Source organism: Schistosoma mansoni (assembly GCF_000237925.1).
Source record: "Schistosoma mansoni, WGS project CABG00000000 data, chromosome 3 unplaced supercontig 0220, strain Puerto Rico, whole genome shotgun sequence".
NCBI classification, from domain to species: domain Eukaryota; kingdom Metazoa; phylum Platyhelminthes; class Trematoda; order Strigeidida; family Schistosomatidae; genus Schistosoma; species Schistosoma mansoni.
This window is the reverse complement of record NW_017386014.1, coordinates 27,054-42,985: the sequence shown is the minus strand read 5'-3', so window position 1 is coordinate 42,985 and position 15,932 is coordinate 27,054. Positions and strand designations below refer to the sequence as shown.

Here is a 15,932-nt window from a genome sequence, read left to right as displayed (position 1 = left end):
ACGTGTGTGCATAATTCTGTGTTGTATAATTAACCAAATTTGGTTAGACTAACATACTTCCATTATACAGCACAGATTAAGTTTTCGAACTCTTTACATTCCCATTAGAATCTGTAGATAATTTGTTGTTTATATTAGTTTTTGATTATTTCGTTGATTTTGAATTCTTTATTGTAATTTGCTTTATCATTTTGTAGTCATATAGACAAAATATTTAATTTTTTGTGCAACAATGACTTTTTGTCATTAATCCATTTATGTATCTATGAAATGAAGACTTACGTTATTGAAGTACGTTTGTAAGTATGATCACTTGGTTTTTGAAGAATTATACTTACCGGTTATTGATTTTAAACTTATCCAATTAAAATATAATTATGGGGATTTCATGGATTATGTTGAGACATGTACATGTAAGGTATACGATCACTTGAACTGTGAGAAAATAACAGTGGTAGAAATTCCACTGAATATATGTTTGTAGTCTAACGACTATTGTGTGTGTAGAAGTAAGTACTAGATTTGAGACACAATGGAGGTAATGAGATACGAAAGATCCATTAGGCGTCAAAGTGAGACTGTGTGTAGTTGAGTATCGTTCTAGGTAAGGACACGTCATAAAAGCGTAGAAAGACAAGAAATTAACGAAATAAGACTACATTTGAGGCGAAGAAAATAAGATCAAATAACGCAGAGTTTTGAATGACACCTAACTCTATATTTAAATTAAGGTAGAATAAATGCAACTAAAAGTTCACCATGTTTGAGCCCTCGGTTACCTTAAAAATAAATAGATGCCTTCAGGTCTAGATGAACATCCGAAAAATTTGAATCGCTCATTAATAGTAGTCAAATCGCAAATTAGTCAAACATTTGAAGTTGTATATAATTTAGTCGAATAGGCTTTTCCTTATGCAGCGAAGGTATTTAGTAAAATGTTAACTATATTGATTTGGTAGTTAGTAAAATGTTAACTGTATTTATTTTCAAGGCATCAAATGTTTGAATTTACTCATTCAAAATGACCTCCACATAGATGTTTACACCATATACAAAGAAAGGTTTAGTTATGTTTATACAAATTTAAGATATGAATATGTAGTTCTTTCAGTACTTTCTATAAGTTCAAGTATACGTTTTATTACATAAAGTTGTTCGGATAAAAGACTTGACGCTCGTTTGTAGCAAACTTCATCATATCTAGCCAAGTTTTCACTCTATATTCGCATTATAGAGGTGGTATTCTCCATGTTCATATCTTTTAAATAATCAAATTTGTAAGATAAATTTTAAAAAGCATTCAAGAAATTAGTAATAAGGAAGCTTAGAAATATAAGGAAGAATTATATTAGATCGTAGATGTGTCCATTATTTTATTAATGATATTCACGGTTGAATTCGATTTGTCTCTAGCCATATACAAACCCTTTGAAGTAACGTCTTGAGTAATATGTGGCAATATAATCTTAAACATATTTTGTTTCATCCTGTCCTTGTCCGTGAGAGTTAGTGTCTTCACCCGAATACACGTCCTATGTGTAAAATATGATCATGGTGATAGTTCCTATTTCTATGATTTTAAATAAATGGCAAAGGCTTCTACAATTTGGATGAGCTTAGAGACTAATCATCCAATAATGTTTGACTGGATAAGTAACTTATGTTTGGCTTCGTCTCTGTTATATATGTTCCAGCCCAATTCTATCAGCGATCTTACTGCTTGTACTTGGAAATTAGGAACATTGGGATTCCTACGACGCAAAGCGGAAATACGAAGGCTGGTACAAATGGGGATTTATTGACCCTTCAAAGACGCGTCCCGAAAACTATATCACTATTAAACCAAATACCTATTCATATACTGATTTTACATATACTTGATGAATACAAAACAAACATCATGTAAATGAAAGAAAACAGGGTTACTGTAGAACATATACGAAGTTCACATAGAATAATACAAGGAATGTAACTGTTACACTAAGAGGAAGTTCGCACTTCTCATATTGAAGAAAATTCACACCTATTTAGTACAAAACATACTGACCCGATATAATGTTACACTAAAAAGTATAAAGTAAAATGTCACACTGAAGCAAAAACCAGTGTCAAATTACCACACTTGGGAATAGATTTAATGTCATAAAATCCTACACCAAGATAAATGAAAAGTCAACTTGCTTTCTTATTCCGAATTACCAATAATAGGAAAACATCAGGAGATGAATATCCTATAATAATAACTAAGTGTCTCAAGGTGGAGGATGAAAATGATTTCCGTTATCCTTGAACCAAAGCAAAGATGGATGACGTCATTTAGAGAGATGGAGTTTGAGTATCTTTAAAGGTTGTAAGCACATAAATCCCTGAAAACCTACACTCATAATAGTCGTCTAAAAACTTTTATTTAATCCTATGAAACAGCTTATATCTCTATCGACTTTACAGTTAATAAATAAACGAAAAGAAATGGTATCTAATAAAATACAATTCAGGACATAGTCCAGAAAGATCACCTTTAGCTAAAGAATTTCATTTCACTTTTGTGCGAATGATAGGAAACAAATGTAGCTTAATAATTTGACTTGTTGAATAAGATACGTAGAAATTTTCCATTCAGTATCAGTGGAACTGAAGTACATATTAAAGTCAAATTGTGAAGAAACCAGCACACATTCCCAATAATATACCACTTGGCACCAATTTCTTAAGTCTACAGAATCTGACAATGGAAAATTTAGCAAATAGTTTCGTGTTTTGCCCATTATATACTGACATGTGTAACATTCACTATCAAAATGTAGTTTAAGGCCAGTGAAATGCAACTAAACCTAGACAAGTTAACCATCAAGCCGAAATATATTTACATCAGATCACTGAAAGTTCAACAAGTTACCGAATATCACCAAGGTCAAAAGATGACTGACGCAGACCAATCAATGGCACGCCATCGGCTGGCTAATGAGGCAGTGGCTCCACTTCACATTTCTCTGATCTGCTCTTACTGATAAATGCCACTGTTCCTGTAAGACCCTATTCACTCTAGAGTTATCGAGGAAGACGATTCATTTGGTTATCACAAGATAAGCTGGGTTAGGTAATGATCACGAGGTGTGATCTCGACGTAAGCGAACTCGCCATGCCCTTTACTGACTTATAGTAGTAGTAGTAGTAATCCTTTAAGACTAAAAGGGTTGTAGATGACTTTTTACATTACTACAATATACTTCTTCCTTTCTGTGCGGTACACACATAAATTACAATGCTTCAAACCATCTGGCAAGAGTTTATTTGATAACTCAATTTATATTTTGGTGGCTATTATTAAGAATTTTCCCTGACGAGCGACCTTTGTCTGGGATTAAGAGAAATTTTTCTAGGTGAGACCATGTTATATTCGTCCTCTTGAAAGAAGCGATAACTTCAACATTCCAAGAGGTACCGGGCTGCAAGAATCATCAGCATAATAAGCAGAAAAAGCTTCAAGTCTTAAGACAGTATATTTGAGTTAGAGTCCAAAGTACACTTTATGGCTATTGACATTATTCACTAACTAATTTAGTGTGATCTACATAGCAAGACAAATGCATTACGTCAGTATTTCGAAAATTACGAAAATATATCATCTTGGTGCCTCCCCGCTTCTTGAGGTTGCAAACCGAACGGGATCCACTTGAGGGATGCCACTTCTTTGATGCAACACCAACCCTAGAAGAACGAAATGTCGGGGTCAACCTTCACTCATAGGCCCATACATAACAAATCTAAAGACCCTCTGATGGAGAGCACATCCGCAGTACTTCTCTTAGTCGTGACTATTAAAGTAGGTCATATTAATGGATAAAGATTACCTAGTTTGGATTCACTCGATCGCCGTAACTAATCATTGGAGAGTTGAGCGACATAGGTCAGAATAAGTACCAGTGTTCCAGATGCATTTTTTCTCCTATTGGAACCTAATCTAAAATTGTTTTTATTTTCGGGAGTTCGTTTTTCTTCGAATTATACTGTCTGCGGCTAATGCTTTTTTTACTACCACAGATACTGTTACTAATTCTACTAAACTGGCACTTGTGTTAGCAGTTTTATCTCAATATGATGTGTGACGGTAACTTATGCACTAGGTTCTAGACTGTTTACGACTGAATGCCAACATTCCAATGTAAGAGCTCACTAAAACTGTGTATTTCACTAGAAAGGGTGCCATACAAAGTCAGGAGATATGCTTTAAAGTTTTATGAAGATGCATATAGCGTATTGCGGTCATTTAAATGCAGCCATACAAAACAAAATCACAGTTTATTACCGTAAACATACATTACTGAGTACAGAAATATTTAGGAACATAATTTGGTATAATTAACATAATTGCCACAGATATAATAGTTTCAAACATTTGGCAAATGAAACGAAAATACAAGTGACTAAAGTTAGAAATCAAAGTAGTTTACTAACAAAAACATTGGTTTTACATTATACGTAGGGAGTCGAATGGACAACAAGAACTAAAGTAGATCCGCTTTTTACATTTTCAGAAGAATACCTACATGATAATCTTAGAATTTTACCAAGACAAACACAACAATCAAGTGCATTCTTAAAACATATAGTAAGAAACAGACAAAATGAATCAGAGCATAAGATTGATGCTATTGTTGGGTGGTAGTCGTTTACATTCACCTGGTATTTCAAAGGCACATGTTTAGTTTTAACTGTTGTGCAATGTGTTTATCACAGTTGTTCCACATCTGTACGGAAGTCACCATATCGCCAAATGTTTTTACGTTCTTTCTTTGCTAGTGCTTGTGCATCTAGATACTTGTGGAGCAGATTGCGTGGTAGTCGTTTTAGAAGCTGAGGCTGGATAGGTTCAACACATACCAAACCATTAGACAGCAGTGACTCACTGATATCTATGTCGTTTGGACAGACAGATGACCCAGATGTTTTATGATCTGCAACTGGTAGAACTAGTGTCACTGCTGGGACAGGTTTCAGTGATTCGTTTCCACACGGTACTGATTCGTACACAACAGCAAGTCGCAACTGTTGAAAAGAATCAAAGTAAAGAAATAAACAAACTTGGGTGCATTACAGTTTACTTAAAAGTTACTGGTTTATATTTTCTGCAAAATATGGGAATAATTTACTTAAACACAGAGTGGACCACTTTTTCAGAAACATATATCTTGATACGCAAATACAGCATTGAGAAGGGAGGATCTTTCAAAAACGGCAATTATTATAGACCAATAATTTTAAATCATTACAACACTGTTATAATTTCTCTTCTTACGACACATCTACTTTTACTACTTAGTATTCTTGGGAGCTACTGCACTCGATTAGTAACCACATCAGAACACGGTTGAACAGGAACGTAATTATATTCCAAACAAAAAGGTTGCATGGAAGTAGGAATCACAATAAGAAAAAAGTTATTATATCCATAATTTTTACATAAGGAGATTCTAGAGTCTAATCCAGGTATCCACTAGCGCTTGTTGGATAAGAAATAGCTAGTGAGCGTACTCTAACACGATCCTGCACGGAACATATCTTAATCCAATCTGTATCCCGCTAACAAACGCAATGACCAACTACAGGTTTATACGCTTTGCTAGAGGTTAAATCTCTTTGTGTGCAAGGGATATTAACCAACTGTTCAAAAATCACAGTAGATGTGGTGGTGCTCAAAACTGAGTTGACAACCAAGTCCTAACTAATAAGCCTTCATTTGGTAACTGTTCTAGGCTTTAAAGTGTGATGCTAATAGGGAATGTATCTGGGTGGCATATAAATAAACAAAACAAATGTGTTCAGATAAGGCTTCGATTAATACGTACTGCGTGTAGAAGTGTACGAGATTAAACACATGAACGAATCAAAATTAATGATACAGGCGTATCAGTAAGTAATCTAAGAATTACTAAGCATATATCAGAAATTCGGTCATGAATTAGATACTTCTCCAACGGTATGCAGACGTTGTTAATACGTATTGTACGCCAGTGAGTCTTATAAAACGAAAAACAAAAGATAAACCCAGTAACAAACACTTCACCTACTTCTTTGTTTTCAACGAGGTCGCAGAAAGCACGCTCTGCAAACATGCGATCGGAAGTATCAGGAGGAAGTTGAACAAATGCCAAACGATATTCTTTCACTTGTGGTGGGAGTTGCATTAGTGAACCAGGTGGAAGAGGAGAAAGACGTGATGAATACTCAGCTGCATCGATTACTTCTTCATTACCAAAGTCGATAAACTGAACTGTAACAGATTTGGGTGAACTACGAATAACGCGTGCTCGGTACCAGCAATTATCTAAACTGAAACAGGCAATACATAGACTACCTTTTTTAGGACAGTATTCTGATGGGAATGAAGGAAATGATTGGCTATTCAGCATTTGACTAATCTTCACCAAGGTGCACGCATCTGATAAGTGTTGAGCGAAGAACCGAAGACCCTGACTACCAGAAGGTCTGGAGATCCCGGTTATTTGAACAGGTTTCCATGATAACTGCTATAGAAAATAGTTAGAGAATGGTGTTTTACAATTTAGACATATAATACCATGCATGATACAATTGTTTAATATGTATATATATATATATATATATATATATTTTCACAGTTATATTCTTGCTTTTAGAAATGTAAACACATGCAAGGAGATAATATAGTATCCCGAAAAATTTCAAAGAATATGCTTCATACCTTAATATTCTCATCATTGATAACGGTTTTCAAATCACCATCTTCATCAATTTGTAGTTCTGATAAGTCGTCCAAATATTCTGATAAACCAGCTAGTGGTACAAGACTACCGTCCTCTGCACCGCTCGAAACAGTAGGATCTGAATTATTTTGAACTTCGGCTTCCCATTCTTTTACAAACTGATCGGATGACCACAAACCACACCGATTAATCTTGGCATCTTCTTCTGCTTTCAGCATATCGTGATAATGAGGTGATCGTTCTGTTGTGGGAGCCCGATGAACGGTACCGAAACCTTGAGATATTAGTAAGACACTTAGATTTGTTTTTTGTTTTACATTAGTTTCGGTAGACTTTTTTTTCTTTTTCTTGCCTGACGACTTGTTAATATCTGGTTCATTACTAGACAGATTAGGAATGTCCATGTAAAGATAGCCAACAAAATTCCCTACTCTATCCATTGCCTCTACCTTAATTTCAACGTTACGCTGCATGCACAATTCCTTAACAAACATGTAGGCCTCGTTACTGAACGGCATATCGGGTAAAGCGACACCATCTGGACCGATTCTAAAAATTTAAAGAACGAACAGATTTTCTAGCGTTAATAACAATCAAATCTTGATTGTACAGCGTTCAAATGGTGAAGAGTGGTTAAAGAGTATGAATAAACCAACAGAGAATAGCAGGAGTTATGTGTTCAAATGCTTTGGCACAGCGGGGAGTAAGGATAGTCTGCTGTCCTTCAAGAATATTGTCACATAGTCACCCGTTTACAGCCACTACCAAGAAAGTCTTATTTACCCCTTTGACGGGGCGGGTGTAATTTATGCAAGTGAAAAGACGAAAAGTCAGTTTCTAGAGCTTAAACTTGGATGGTGGTTAAGAAACGTCTACCTGAGGGAGCTGAAAAAACCTGACTAAAAAGAATGGTGAATATGGGCTCTGGAAACCTGAAGAACCAAATGTTGCGAAAACCTCCCCTTGGTCACTAGCAACAGTATGATCGCATTTCTGTCTTGTGGATAAGAATACTAGGTAAAAGGTCCGGGCAGTGACTGACTAAGAAAACCACCTGCTTTGGACTGGGCATTTAAGCACTACCTCACCCTTCTCAGAAATATGACAATGTATAATTACAAAGGAACTGATTCGCTTGCCTTGCTTCACTACTAATGCAGATGACCATTACCCATTGGATCCGAGTGATTTAATTTTTCTTTGCTCCATTTTTCTATTTTGTGTTTTCTTCCATCCTATCCATACTTTTATTTTCCAACGTAGACAACAGCTCGTCCTTGATGAAAACCTTACGATCTAGACGAACTCAGGTCACTGATTGGTCGGAACTTTGAGTGCTGCTACTGAATATGGATACCGGATTAGTTTTTTCTGAAACCCTATGTGCTAATCTATTATATTTACCATTTGAAAACAAGGAATAATAAGAACACAAAAGACAGGTACACATGAAAATTTATTCCCTCAAAAACATGATACTCATTTGTATATTGATATCTACACTTGTGTGATTATTAACTACAAAAGTCACACGTAAAAAATGAGCGAAATTATATGCCCATGCACATTAAAAAGCAGATAGATTTAGTTGCTTTTAGTAAGTATCAATATCAACATTTGCTGTATCTCTGAGACCTGTATTTCAGATTTTAAAGAAATACTAGAAATTTGTTCACCATCCGCTGATTCGAAAATTTTGTTTACTATGCACTTATCTGAGTATCCTGTAGTATCTTCGGCCGATTTAGCTGGCATTGGTTTTGCAAGTGCCAGGAAAGAGGTAGCACTAGTCGACTGAATCCCCATTGAAAATCGTTTATGTTTTGTTAGGTTTGAAGGACCTATGAAGGTAAGAAATCAGTGTGGAAAACGAGGCTTCGCTCAACATTTTCTATGTAACTGGAATCGATTATGGGTTCCACCATCACTTAAATGTATAGGTGTTGCAGTACTAGCTGGAGATTTCAGCACACTGGTCGGGTGACTAAAAATAAAGGAAATTTACTTTTGTTGTTGATTGAGACTCGTTAGTCAGACGACGAAGTTTTGCGCAGATGGCAATCCATTTCTGATTATCACTCACTTGAGTTGCACAAGTCAAGTGTATGTATTTGGTACCCCTGTGTACCAATATTTGTGTTCAAATAAATAAATAAAATAAACTATAACTAATTCCTGCAGCAGTTATCGCTGTTGTCATACCTGTTCTTTCTCTGGAACTGAAGTTGAAATAAAGATTGATTGCATAGCGATCACCTACCACTGGAGTGATTGTGTATAAAACTCGTATTCCGACTCAGATTATCATTTGATATGTGTAAATTTTATTTTACATTTCAGTACCCATCAAATTCAGCATTCTAGTCGGATCGATGTAAGCGAATTTGCTGTAGCTCACGTTGAAACCAAATATTAAACCCATCTAGGTTAATGACCAGCCATTATCTCACTCAAAAGTATAGATTACAAATGATTGCTTTCAAACGACAGCTGCGTTGGCTTGTTCATGTGTTCAAAACGTCAGCTCAGAAACTTCAATATAATAAATGATATCTTAGAACCGGGACAGGTTGGAAAAAGCGTTAAGGCGGCCAGCTGATGAAATAGTGCCAGGATATGAAAGAAAATTCTATAGGATCGATACATGTCAACCTTGAATAGGCAATCTAAGTTTTAATAAAAACATCCAATTCGACTAAATGACCTATACTGACCAATTGACAGTACTTAAACTCTGCGTACGTTTGAGGTAAAGAGTGAAGAAATTTAAATTAACGTTTACATCTTCTTAGCCATTGTTTTTAAAAATGTGTACATTAAAATGAACATACCTTCCCCGACGTGGACACTGAATACCACCAAGCAACAGAGTGATAACGCAGGTCTCTCGTGGTATATAAATACGGAATCTGCTTGCACTAAATACAAACTCTACCACACCGTCCAGTCGCTCAGCACGTTGTAGAAAAGATAAAAACTGTCTAGATTTAGCTACATTCCCTAAAATTTTAAAAACGATCACATCGTTTAACACCTCTTAATGAGATAATAATAATAATGATTCAAAACGAAATGATAAAACAAACGTGAGAAGAGGTACTAAAGCACAGGTGGCTTAGTGACTTTTAACCGATAGATTGCACTCCTGAACGCTGTTCTGTCCATTCTGATTCAGGCAACCGGGAGGGACTGTTACTACATAGACCTACTACATCGAAAATTATTAATCACTTACAAAAACAGAATGTGATACACTCATCCCAAAACAGACATAAGCAGTTACTGGAACCAAGGATTACATAATGTGAAAAAAACTGGATAATGGTAAATTGAGGATCGTGAATACATGCTATCTTAGGAAATAACAGACGGAAATTAATGAACACTGATTCTAGGAAATACAACTATATTGGTTGATATAGTTCTCGTAGTGGAAAATGAGTGGTACTGAGTGGCAGAAATTATGGAATTATATCGACTAAAAAAATGGGATTAATCATTACGATTAGCGTCCGATTCCCAAATTGAAAGTTTTCACCTAGCTAATTGACTTCAATCAGCTTAAAATGAAATTCGCTTATCACGCTTTCCTTTGATTTAATTTCTGCGTCAGTCAACATTATGTCGAAATGGTCAATGGTTAACCATAAATGTTTCAACAGGTCAGTGTTTATAGAGCGACCATACAGAGTTAGAGTAAGCCGCTGTTTCTACAATGAGATTTTGCTAACAATCGAGCACATCATTTTGATAAAATGATTTACATGACTGAATATCTCACTCCATATGGTTGAAAATGTCATGGATACAGACAAGTCCTGAAGTAACATTTCATGTTTGGAAGAATAGAAACGCACCCAAAAAGATTTTGACGTCACTCAAAGGGTAAAGAAGTAGTCCTATTGCGTATGCGGTCAAAACAATCAAAATTGTCATTTGCGCAACCAATAAAATAATGACTTTGAATATGGAAACTCTCTGAAAAGCATTTATTGAAAACGCCATGTTCATGACGTCAAGACAAAACCTGACTGGAGGGATCGAATGTTACAATGAAAATTGCAAATTACGAGTCATACTATCTGTATGAAGACCTATAAGAGATAGTTTGGCCAATAGATACATAATGATAAACGTTTCGTCTTTAGCTGTATCATTATCCCTTCATTTAAAAGAAACGGTTGAAATGTACATGCTGGAAACCAAACAGAACAAAAAACAAATGAATGAAGGAATTAACAAAATAATACGAAAAATAGAACCTGTGAGATCTGCAACACGATGAATTGGGGCATCTTGTTTGCTATACATTCCAAGTCCTTTAGACTGGGCATTCTCTTCTGCTGCAAGAAGTTCACCGTAAAATACAGAACGAGAATCATTAGTGTTTCGATAACGGACTACAGAGGCCAGACCTTTTGAAACCAGGGCCAATGCAAGGTTGACATCATCAGCTCGCACTGTGGCACAAACACGTTCGTCAACGGTATTAGGTGTCTTTGGTTGAATGTAATCGACGTGCGCAGTTACCTGTATACCAAAGATACAGTAGTTACGTACGGATAAAGCATGTTTTCTGTAATCCTAATGAACTACTGTTTTACAGAATATTTTGCAAGGTACGAGTAATCAATCGATTTGTTGAAATTTTACTTACTTGTTTTCCAATGAACTGACGGAGTACCTCTCTAGCTTCAAACACATAAGGTATGTCGTAAAGCGGACGAATACGACCACGTTGGGCAGAAGAATCGTCTTCTTTGTTGTTGCTTTGTGGTCGCGGAGCTCTTATGCTGGATAGAAAGAATTTATGAACACCATCTGAACATTTGATAGAGACGTTATCACCGTTGCCGACTTCACATATCTGGAAAAAAACAATACCCATGGATCTAAGTTTTTGAAGCTAAGAACAGTGAGTCCAAAGTACTAAAATTAGGTCTAGCCTGAAAGAGGCTCCGAAATAACATGTCCACAATACCATAGTTTGAAATGACATGATAAAACTGACACTAATGCAGTAACTTTTTCACTGGAATACACAGATGGCTAAGATCAATACAATTTCCGTGGTTAAAAAAACAATTGACAGCCTAAGTCGTTGGCTTAAACTTGTGATGTACATCGCCATGTGCAAAAAAGTCTTAAAACAAAAGGGAGAATACATCGACATCGTACGAAGATGGCTGAGGTGCCAAGAGGGAACAAAAATAACGTTATCCCTAAATTCAAAACATGCCAAGGTCCATTAAGCTTCGGTTACTCTCAGTGGATAGTACAAAAGATCCGGAACCGTACAGCAATATTAAGATGGGGGGTAAAAGAAACTAATTGGTTTATGCTACCTTGTCCCAATGACATTGTAAAGCAGAAAATTGAAGCTATTCATTTTTTGAAAAATCTATCTTGTATCTCGTTCCAATTTATACGCATAGGTGGTTGCCTGTCGTGGAATGAATTTTAAACTGATCCATGTATTTTTAATTCAACCTGTAGATAATGGGAATAATATAAAACGTACTCACTGTTCGACTGCAATACACGTCCTACAAGTGCTTCAACTGATTTTGGCTTGGACCAACAGGACAGTATTATTAATCCTCACACCAAGAGTTCAATTGACAAACAAATTCCCTGGTATGGAAGAGTGGGGAATTAGCTTTTCCACTTTGAGTGCTTTTACATGGTCACACATATACAACCACAGACCGGTCAGTCCTACTCACTGCATTCTCGTGGAGGGGGTTATTCACGATATTGAGAAGACAAAAAGAGAATGTTAGGCACTTTAATCGGGTTGGTAGACACGGAGGGTCTATCCACGGGAGTTGGAAAACCCTGATTCCACACCTAAGGAGCACACAGGCCCCATGATCCTGAGGAAACAAATGTAGGGTGAACCTGTTGTTCGTCACTGGCTACCATGGCGCTGCATCCTTTGACTTCGCTCCATTGCCTTAAGGATTGGACCATCAGGTCTAAGGCTTGGGGAGCGACCTCTTAAGGAAACCAACCGTCTCGGCTTGAGCAACCGGGCAATATGCCAGCTGTAACACATAAAATGATTTGTGACGCATATATAGTTGATGCTCCCTTACACCAATTTTTACTTCAATAAATTATAGACAAAACAAATAAATAAAACATACATGAGCTGAGTTGATGTTTAATTTGCGGGTATTTTGCGACTCATTATAGTTTAATAAATACGTGTGCGATGAATTACAAAATTTAATGTTGCAGAGTACTGAGAAGAATTTTTTAATATTTACTAAGAGCTATTTACACTATTCAGATTTTTACTCAGAAATATAAATTGAACAGCAGTACAAATAAAGTTAAACGAGCACTCACAACCCCACTGAATATTTTCCCTGGAACAACTGTTGGAAGACTGTCTGAATGTACCTCAGCTGTTTGTGTGGGCTGATAGTTTTCAAAAACGCGTAGTCGTTTTTCTTTCGCAAATCTTTCAGCTATTTTATAGGCTTCAGCAGCACCTGGAACGCTTACTAAGTTCAGATTCCAATCAATACAATGAGCAAGACCATGACGCAGCAACAACTCAGCTATATTCCCATTTGGGTGGAGGATGCTCCCGACGAAAGTTTGATTGAATACGGATTCCAACAGTATAGTAACGTCTCTCTGCAGAAGTCTGGATTCGGTAAAGAACAGCGCATCGAGACCCCACGCATCGGGAACCTATAAACCATGAAACAACGATATGCTAACTCACAATTTTTCCATCCTCATAACGTATTGATGGACATTTAATTCCTGACATTGTGACAGTAAGGTATACAAATGTATTTGGTCTTTCATTAAGGGATTCAGGCAGAATGAAGACTTGTACAGAACAGCCATCTCGAACATTTTCGACAACAGCTTTAAGTGGTCGATTTTTGTAGCTCTCGAAGAAGCTCCGAATGTTCTCTACTGACCAAAGAATTTCCCTCGTAACAGGGGGGTTGGGAGACCAACGACCCTTACCAAGTGATTTTGCTTGTTCTTGAGCAGTTACAAGTTGCTGGTAAACTTTATTTTTGGCAGCTACTGTCGGATTTAGCTTTCTCACTTCAGCTAATCCCTGTTCCACTAAGGACAAAGCAACATTTTCGCCACTGATATTTTTCCCTGATGTAAGGATAAATAAACTAGCTTAGAACGTACCAACATACACACATCCATACTTGCGACCGGATGGTTGTTCTGTTTCGATAGAATAGCAAACTTCTTTCCCGATTAAAAGAGTACGAACAAACTCTCTGGCTTCCCAGGCAAACGGATCTTCTGATGTCCCAGTAGGAACTCCCGTTGAAGGCTTACGAGCAACGCGACCACATGAAATATTGGACAAAATAATGGTTCGTTCTGGAGGAGGACCGTTTATGGGTCTGTCACGTACCATAATAGTATCTCCTGATAAAACCTATAAAAGGAAAATAGTGGTGCTGAGAAAACCTAAAATTGCATCTTGTATGTTAGAAACTATTGAACTACGCAAAAATATTGATACTATAATGAACAAATCAGTGTATGAGCGACGTACTTGCTTCACTATTCCCAAGAAATATGTGTTTGTGCTGACTGGCCGTGCTTCTTCTCTATTGTTCACAAGAGAAGACATTGTTCAGACGATACTCTCCAATGATATTAGTAACAAACACGTGGCAACACACAAACTGAATAATCCACGACTATCTATGACGAATAAAACAAACATTCGCGCAAGTTTTAGATTTCAGATTTGTGTAGTAAATCATGAGTCAATTGAAGCTAGATCATTATGGAAAACCTGGAAGCACTGGACGTCCGTTTCGTCCTATTATGGGACTCCTTAGCAGTGCGCATCCACGATCCCGCACTCGCGAGATTCGAACCCAGGACCTACCAGCTCCGCACCGAATCACTTAGATGTTTTTTTATCTATCTCTAGCTACGTTTCAATTTTAGCCTAAGATTCTAAGTGATGAAGCAATTCTCGTATTGGAAATTTTCTTTGCCATTATCTTTTGATCAGTGATTCAGCGCCGCTCCTGTGTTGTGTAAAACCATTGAGGAATGAACAGTTAAGCATAAATTTCCCGTGAAAGGAGTAGAGGTTGTGAAATAATTCTAACCTGCTCTCTAAATGTAGAAACATTCATCCACCTAGCTTCAAATGTTAGCTTAATTCCTGTTTCTCTTCACTATTCCAAGTTAGCGCTTGTTTTGTTATACAGTTTGATGAATTCCCTAATGTATATCCTATCCACTTCAAGCGAGTGTACCCAATTTTCTCTTTAGATGGAAGCTAACTTGATCTCTCCCACAGTACGCTGTTGCTGATGGTATCCGGTCAACGGACATTGAATATAAGTATCTTTCGTAGTTAATTGTTTATAAATACTTATACGTGTTTGATAATGTTTGTGATAGTTCTCAAAGTTTCAGCTCCTTAAATAGAACCGTCTTGACATTTGCATCGAAAACAATGACTGTGATGATGGCTGACTTACAGTTGTTTAAGTTTCTTATGTTGTGGATTATAAAACTAATTGGTCTTAATTTGAAGCTCTGCCGGTATTATCATCCTGTTACATGAAGTATTTTTATATACTAAAAAGTGCTTGAAGTATTGTCTACTCTTATTGTAACTTGTCATATTTATCTTTTATTCCAGGAACTGTCACCTAAAACGCCTGTAGCTGATGTTGCTCAATTTCTTGTTGAGTAAGTATATATTTTTTCTCATTTCATCACAGTTTCGCTTTAAAAATTCCAATAGCATTTTTCTTTATGTCAGCATAACATATAGATTTGACGGATACTTCTCCATTACACCTATTTCCTTACCACAAACCTTGTGTGTCATTCATGTTCAACTTATTACCAGTTATGTCATAAGCGATATAACTTCATCTAGGATTATGATATTGAAGAAAGCATCTACTCAAACTCCCATATATGTTTTCCCTTAATCAAACCATTGTTTTAATCATCAAAACTTACAAGTTGACATATTTGGTTTTTCATTCATCATAATAATTTTAGAATTTATTTACATTAAATCATGACACTTCTATGTGTGTTGCGTGAGTGCTAGTGGTGGGGTGACTAATGAGATCAATTTACGTGCTATCTTAGATATAATCGTGATGTCAGTCTGCGTGTCATAAGTCCAGCTCATAACTCGTCAGTGACGGT

The 15,932-nt window shown here is 36.5% G+C and overlaps 3 protein-coding genes across 3 annotated transcripts; all 3 read right to left on the bottom strand.

Annotated features, from left to right (window-relative positions):
- Nucleotides 1-364: 364 nt before the first annotated feature.
- Smp_202410 (unnamed protein product) lies at nucleotides 365-619 on the bottom strand (the record flags this gene model as incomplete). Its single annotated transcript, XM_018792840.1, has 1 exon — nucleotides 365-619. One exon carries the CDS (start codon nucleotides 617-619, stop codon nucleotides 365-367), a length of 255 nt encoding a protein of 84 aa, XP_018644651.1.
- A 3,662-nt stretch (nucleotides 620-4,281) lies between these two features.
- Smp_081570 (ebna2 binding protein P100, putative) lies at nucleotides 4,282-11,594 on the bottom strand. Its single transcript, XM_018792839.1, has 6 exons — nucleotides 11,401-11,594; nucleotides 11,006-11,273; nucleotides 9,575-9,743; nucleotides 6,722-7,292; nucleotides 6,069-6,527; nucleotides 4,282-5,046 (listed from the first exon to the last, which is right to left on the bottom strand). The coding sequence occupies exons 2-6, from the start codon at nucleotides 11,052-11,054 to the stop codon at nucleotides 4,732-4,734; spliced, it is 1,563 nt and encodes a 520-aa protein (XP_018644008.1). The 5' UTR covers nucleotides 11,055-11,273; nucleotides 11,401-11,594; the 3' UTR covers nucleotides 4,282-4,731.
- Nucleotides 11,595-12,926: 1,332 nt separating this feature from the next.
- On the bottom strand, nucleotides 12,927-14,425 carry Smp_166110 (ebna2 binding protein P100, putative). Its single transcript, XM_018792838.1, has 4 exons — nucleotides 14,296-14,425; nucleotides 13,917-14,175; nucleotides 13,483-13,880; nucleotides 12,927-13,448 (listed from the first exon to the last, which is right to left on the bottom strand). The coding sequence occupies exons 1-4, from the start codon at nucleotides 14,371-14,373 to the stop codon at nucleotides 13,047-13,049; spliced, it is 1,137 nt and encodes a 378-aa protein (XP_018644009.1). The 5' UTR covers nucleotides 14,374-14,425; the 3' UTR covers nucleotides 12,927-13,046.
- Nucleotides 14,426-15,932: the final 1,507 nt, after the last annotated feature.

Coding starts and splice junctions, on each gene's coding strand:
- Smp_081570 (XM_018792839.1), bottom strand. CDS start 11,054: ATGTATAGCAAACAAGATGCCCCAATTCATCGTGTTGCAGATCTCACA. Junction 9,744..11,005: donor TCGTGTTGCAGATCTCACAG/GTTCTATTTTTC, acceptor TTAAAATTTTAG/GGAATGTAGCTAAATCTAGA. Junction 7,293..9,574: donor CAGTGTCCACGTCGGGGAAG/GTATGTTCATTT, acceptor TTAAATTTTTAG/AATCGGTCCAGATGGTGTCG.
- Smp_166110 (XM_018792838.1), bottom strand. CDS start 14,373: ATGTCTTCTCTTGTGAACAATAGAGAAGAAGCACGGCCAGTCAGCACA. Junction 13,881..13,916: donor GTATGGATGTGTGTATGTTG/GTACGTTCTAAG, acceptor TCCTTACATCAG/GGAAAAATATCAGTGGCGAA. Junction 13,449..13,482: donor GTTATGAGGATGGAAAAATT/GTGAGTTAGCAT, acceptor CATGGTTTATAG/GTTCCCGATGCGTGGGGTCT.